Below are 5,640 nucleotides of genomic sequence, written 5' to 3'. Positions count from 1 at the left end.
CCTCACCATCTAATAAAAATTAAAACTGATCTGTTGGCCTCTTTGGTTCCAAAATTATGTATAATACATTTAACTGTATTTTTTTTTTGCTTCTATAAAAATAACTTCTTTTTCAAATGGCAGTTTCTGACTAATCATGCAACTAAATCAGTGCAAACATTAAAAGCAATCATTCGCTTAAAAAAGAAGCAAAGGATTTCATTTCAAGTATAAAAAAATATAAAAACAGTCGTACGAGTCCAGTTTCGTCTAGTGTGGGTCAACCCTTTAAATTGCATAGTTCACGTGGCACTTGGACCTCTGGGGGTGAGCAAGCTCAGTGCTCCACCAAGGGCCACTTCAGGACACACGCGGATAAGCAAGGGCTGTATCATGTGCGTTCAGGCGGGTGTGCAAGTGCTAGGAGGGGCAGGCGGGCGGGCGAGCAGGCGGGGGCCACATCTGGGGCCGGCGCTGGTGGCCGGGGCCCACGAGGGCCATTTCTGCAAAGCAGCTGAAAGCCTCCCCGTTTCCCCAAGGCCAGTTAAACTGCTGTGCTCCCTCGCCCCCTGCTGAGGGGGCAACCCCCCGCCCCCAGCATTTCCAGAATGCCTTCACCTCACCGTTCGCTCCTCCTAAGAGCTCACCCCCACTTGCCTAAGAGTCATTTCCACTCCTCCCCAACCAGTCCTAGAGGAATCTCCCCAGGGAAGGGCACAGATTGCAACTTTTTTCTTTCCACTTGGAACAATTCAGATTTTAACTTAAAAGGTCAGACCTGGTAGGAAAGTCCCTTTTCAATTATACAACCGGAACGAATGACCATTCAACTGCTAGTGATCAGTTAAAGCATCAAATTAAGACCCTTCTCCTCTCCCTCCCTCCCCACCCCCAAAACACACACACACACACACACACACACACACAGAAGTCAAGCCAGGGACCCAAGCAACAGTCAAACGGTCACTGCCACGGCCCCACCGTCTCCGGCAGGTGATGTCCTTTCTGGGCCTCCTTCCCTCTCCAAGGGTGGGAAAGGATGGGGGCTGCCCTGGTCCCCGCAGCAGGAAGGATGCCAGGCCGGGGGACGAAGCCCATGCGTTGGAGCCAAGAGATGCCGAGGCACGGCGGGCCTTGCACAGGCAAAAGGGGACACGCGGCCATCGCCCGCGGCCCACTCCTCTGCAGGGCTCCCCTGCTCCCTCTCTCTCTCTCTGTCTCTGTCTTTGTGCTCTTGTGTGTGCTCGGAAGGCGCGATGAGAGTGGCCTGGCCAGCTGGTGGGGATGGTGGCTGCTCACCCCACTCTCCGGGTGACAGGCGTTCGGGGCTGAGCTATCCTCTGTCACCGCATCCGTTTGCTGCTATCGCGGAGGCTGCTGTGTGGGTGCCAGGGTGCGCCCGGCTGTGCGCGTCCACGTTCGCACCGTCGAGTCTGCCGTGTCCGTGGAGGGTTCTCCCCCTGCTTTTGACTGACGGCTGGATGAAGAAGCAGGAAAATCTCTCAGGCCTCCCCCGGGCACCTCCCGGGCAGCCCAGCGGCACCGCCACGCCCCCCCTGCCGCGCACAGCGTGCCCCCCGCCGCGGGACCGTCTGAGCCCCGCCCTCAGGCGCAGCCGCACTCCTCCACGATCATGTTCGGCACGTCCCGCTTGACGATGTTGTACTCGTCGTCGAAGTAGAGCATGGACATGGTGCTCAGCTTGGTGGGGATGCAGCAGGAGTTCACGGTGCCCGGGTTCAGGCCCCGCATGCGGTACTGGTTCACCACGGCCGTGTGGAAGGACGAGGCCGAGCCGGGCACCCCCGCCAGGTAGGCCGGGCAGCTGCCCTCGCAGTAGTTCCCGTAGTAGCCGGTGGGCGCAATGATCCAGTCGTTCCAGCCGATGAGGCGGAAGTCGATGAAGAACTGCTGCCGGCAGCACAGGTTGGTCCGGCCGTCGCACTCCAGGCCCCGCTTGCGGATGCGGTGCCGGCTGTCGCCCAACCGCGCCTGCACCACCACGAAGGGCCGGTGCGACTCCTCGCCCGGGTGCACGAACACGGGCGCCACGGCCAGCTCCCGGCAGCCGTCGCACTGCACGTCCAGGCTGAGCCGCCGCTCGCCCCGCGCGAACAGGGCCTGGATGGGCTCGGTGAGCGGGAAGGTGTGCCAGCCGCTGCGCTTGAGGTCCACGCGCTTCTCCACCGCGGCCCAGCGCTCGCCGGGGCCCTGCTCCTGGAAGTACACCTTGACCCGCACCTTCCGCCGGCCGCCCTTCTCCAGCACGTAGGGCAGCAGCTTCAGGTAGAGCCACAGGCTGGCCTGCACCACGAACAGGTTCTGGTTGCCCTCGTTGGAGATGAAGAAGTACAGGCGGACCCGGGAGGAGGCCAGGCCATCTGCGGAGAAGCGGGAGAGCAGGCCAAGTTAGATGAAGGAGAACGTGAGGCGCCGGGAAACAGGGACTCTGCCGTGTGATGCTGGGCCTCGCACTGGCCACGCAGCTGGCCGGTCCTGCCCAGAAATACCTCTCCTGGGGCCCGGGCCTCTGATGGTAACCCGCGAGAGGCGGGGAAAATCATTTCCCATCGAGAAACCCGGACCAGGTTGGAGTCGGAGGGTCCGGGCCTAGAAAACCCGGCCTCACCTCTCCCAGGCCAGGGTTCCCAGGAGACCGGCTGTCAGAACTCAAAGCTCAACAGAGGAACTTGTCAGGAGGCCAAGATCTTAACAAGTTGTTATGGGTATCTGTGAAATCTGAAAAACAAAACCAGGATCTCGCTGAGGATTTGGGGGTGGGTTGTTCTAGCAGAGTTTGGGTTTTTTTTTTTTTTTGGTTAACTTAGGGCATTGCAAAATCCAGCTGAGCCACCTACTGCCTCTTTGCAGTGTTTACCTAAGCATGATCTGATCCAACCCCCAGTGGAACCTCCACTGCAAACAAGCCCGCTCTGCTCAGATTTCTGACACAGGAACGTGTGCGTTGCAGGCTGCAAAGTGCAGCCCTCGTTTCCAAGTAGCTCCAAGGGACAGGACACTGGGCCCTGAAACTTGAGGCCCACCCCTTTCACGAGACCCTGGCTCCCCGTGAATGGCACGTTCGAAATCTCCATGGATAAGGAGAACTGGCTCGTTAGTTTTCTCAATAATTCAGCTCAAGCAGAAGTGAGGCCATGCCAACCAAGAGAGGACTCCTCTCTCATCCTACATATTTCAGTGACCCTTCTCTCTGACAATCTCTACATTTTTTTTTTTTTTTTTTTTTGCAGGAAGAACAAATAAGGCAACTGTGTGGCCTCCACTGGTTTTATCAAACCTCCTACCACTGCCCCCCTCCCAGCCCCCTCCTCAGGCCCCGCCTGGCTCCTCTAATAACAGACATCTGACTTTGAAATGGGGGAAAGTGCAGCCTTAAAAGCTGGTCTTGGACGAGCTGCCTGTGACCTGAATCTGTTATTTATAAGTCAAAGAGCTGGCTCCGTGAAACGGACCAGAAATATAACAGCCCCCGCTGTCATTTTGTGCCACCGGGACCAAAAGGCCTCCTCGACCTTCCAGAATCACATTTCTACTCTGGGCCCCAAAGCACCTTTTAATCCAAGCTCTCTAATTGCGTGTCCAGCTTTCCCTGACTCTGTCGGACAGCTAAAACGGCAACGCGTTTCTTTCTAAGCACAAACCAGCCCTGATTGTCTCTGCTTCGCTCCACACCCGGCCATGCAAAACTTTTCATCCCTTTTCATCCCCAGGAGGCACCAGCACAGTCTGCCCGCTGCCTTGGGGGGTGGGGTGGGGTGGCGGAGGGCATTTGCAGCCTGGGGACACAACTGCCACCAACCCCCCCAAGGCTCCCTGCCCACCCCGCCCTGCCCAGGGCTTCCCCCTGCGATCTTCTCCGCAGTCCCCTGGGCACAAATGGGGCTGAGCTCCAGGCACAAAAGCCACCGGGCTCATTCAAGTCCTGAAAAGGACAGCGGAGCCGAAAGCACTTGCAGCATTTCAGCACGAGCACATTTTACTCCTTCTTTTAAAGTTGGAAAGGTATTTTTCCTTGCTTGATTTTCACATTTAGACAGTGGTAGAAATTTGCAATCCAGGGCCGGGGGAAAATTCCAGAAAGGACTCTGACCCTTTGTTAACTACAAACTCTACTGGCTCTAAGGCCAAGGAGCTGCTGCCGCTGCCAGGCGAGCCGAGAGGCACGGGGCTGCCCCGGAGCCGAGCCACAGTCTTTCTCTGCGTAAATGATGGGACCTGTTGAGAAGCCTGCCTTCCGCCCGATTCCAGTGCCCACACAATCGGAAGAGAGGTTGCCTAGCTCTCCCCAGCGAGGCTTCAGCAATCCTGGCAAGCCCACACCGCCCGGCGATGGAAGCGGCGGCCCCAGGGGCCTCTCACGCAGGCACACACACACTCACACACACACGCACACACACACTTCTCCGGCCCACGGATATCAACAAGCACACACATCTCCATCCACACTGCTAAGCCTACACTGCGATCGTGGGAAACAAAAACATTAAGCCATCACCGAGCGAATGCCCGCGGAGCCAGGGCCGCACGCATCGGCCGGGAGGGGGGCGCGCGCCCGGAGGCGCTGGGGCCCGTTTCGGAAAACAGGGGTGGAAAGCAGAGCGCTCCGCGGCGGGGGTAGGGCAGCGGGAAGGGGTTGCTGCCCGCGGGAAGAGGACGACAACCGGGACGGAGCGCACAGGGCCCGAGGCGAGCGGGCTGGGCCGGGAGCCCGGGTTTCCCCCAGGGCGCGCTGGCGGCGGCGGCGGCGGCCAGAGCCGGCGAGAAGGGGGTGGAGGAGGGAGCGAGGGCCGCTCGCGGGGCCGACCCACCTGTCTCCGCGAAGCTGATGATCTCGGAGACGCGCTCCTGGCCGTCGGCGCCCGGGCTGGCGTGGCCGTCGAGGTGCGGGATCTCCACCCGGCCGTCCTCGCGCACCTTGCCCGCGTGCAGCTTCCGCAGGGCCGTGACCATGGCGGCCTTGGGCACGGCGTGTGTGATGTTGGGCCGGCCCCGCATCTGCAGGCGGTTCAAGATGTGCCGCTTCACCGCCTCCAGGAAGTCGCCGTCCACCCGGCCCAGCTCCTCGGGCCGCCGGAAGCCGCCGCACGACGTGCAGGTGTCCTGCGAGCCGCCGGGAGCTCCGGGCGGCGGGGGCGGCGGCGGCGCGGCGGGCGACGGCGGGGGCGTGGGCGAGCCCCAGGCCTCGGGCCCCAGCCAGCCGGCCGCCAGCAGCAAAAGGCAGGCAGCCCCCAGCGCCCGACCGGGCAGCCCGTCCATGGTGCGCCGCTGGCGACGAGGGCGCCCGCCGCGAGGCGAGCCGAGCCGAGCGCAGGGCCGGGCTCCGGGCTCCCGGCGCGCCGCCCCGCCCCGCCCCCGCCCGCGCCCGCCCGGGCCTCCGCCCGCCCGCCGGGAGGGCCGCCGCCGGCTCACAGGGGGAGGGGGCCGGCCGGGCCGCGGGGGTTCCCGCGCGGCGGGGAAGGGGCGCCGCGGGCCGCGGGTGCCGGAGAGGCGCGCGGGGCTAGGCGGGGGCCGGAGGGTCACTGGCGCACGGGCGTCTCGGGGCGCCTCGGCATCCGCAGCATTCTCCCCATCCTCTCCGCGTCGGGGCCCCGCAGCCCCCGCTCGGGTGAAGCGAAAGCGGCGGCAGCGGCGGCTCGGTCG

General features: G+C 62.0%; 1 protein-coding gene across 1 annotated transcript; it reads right to left on the bottom strand.

The window, feature by feature from the left end:
* Positions 1-869: 869 nt before the first annotated feature.
* Positions 870-5,300, bottom strand: INHBB (inhibin subunit beta B). Its single transcript, XM_061182975.1, has 2 exons — positions 4,809-5,300; positions 870-2,360 (listed from the first exon to the last, which is right to left on the bottom strand). The coding sequence occupies exons 1-2, from the start codon at positions 5,254-5,256 to the stop codon at positions 1,585-1,587; spliced, it is 1,224 nt and encodes a 407-aa protein (XP_061038958.1). The 5' UTR covers positions 5,257-5,300; the 3' UTR covers positions 870-1,584.
* Between the last annotated feature and the right edge of the window lie 340 nt (positions 5,301-5,640).

The sequence above is a fragment of the Eubalaena glacialis genome, chromosome 1 (genome assembly GCF_028564815.1).
Source record: "Eubalaena glacialis isolate mEubGla1 chromosome 1, mEubGla1.1.hap2.+ XY, whole genome shotgun sequence".
Lineage (NCBI taxonomy): Eukaryota > Metazoa > Chordata > Mammalia > Artiodactyla > Balaenidae > Eubalaena > Eubalaena glacialis.
Note: the sequence above shows the minus strand (reverse complement) of the source record. Positions and strands in the feature narration are given on the sequence as shown.

Excerpts from the sequence above, each read along its gene's own strand:
- INHBB (XM_061182975.1), bottom strand. The coding sequence starts at position 5,256 with ATGGACGGGCTGCCCGGTCGGGCGCTGGGGGCTGCCTGCCTTTTGCTG. Across the intron at positions 2,361-4,808 it reads CATCAGCTTCGCGGAGACAG|ATGGCCTGGCCTCCTCCCGG; the intron begins GTGGGTCGGCCC and ends GCTTCTCCGCAG.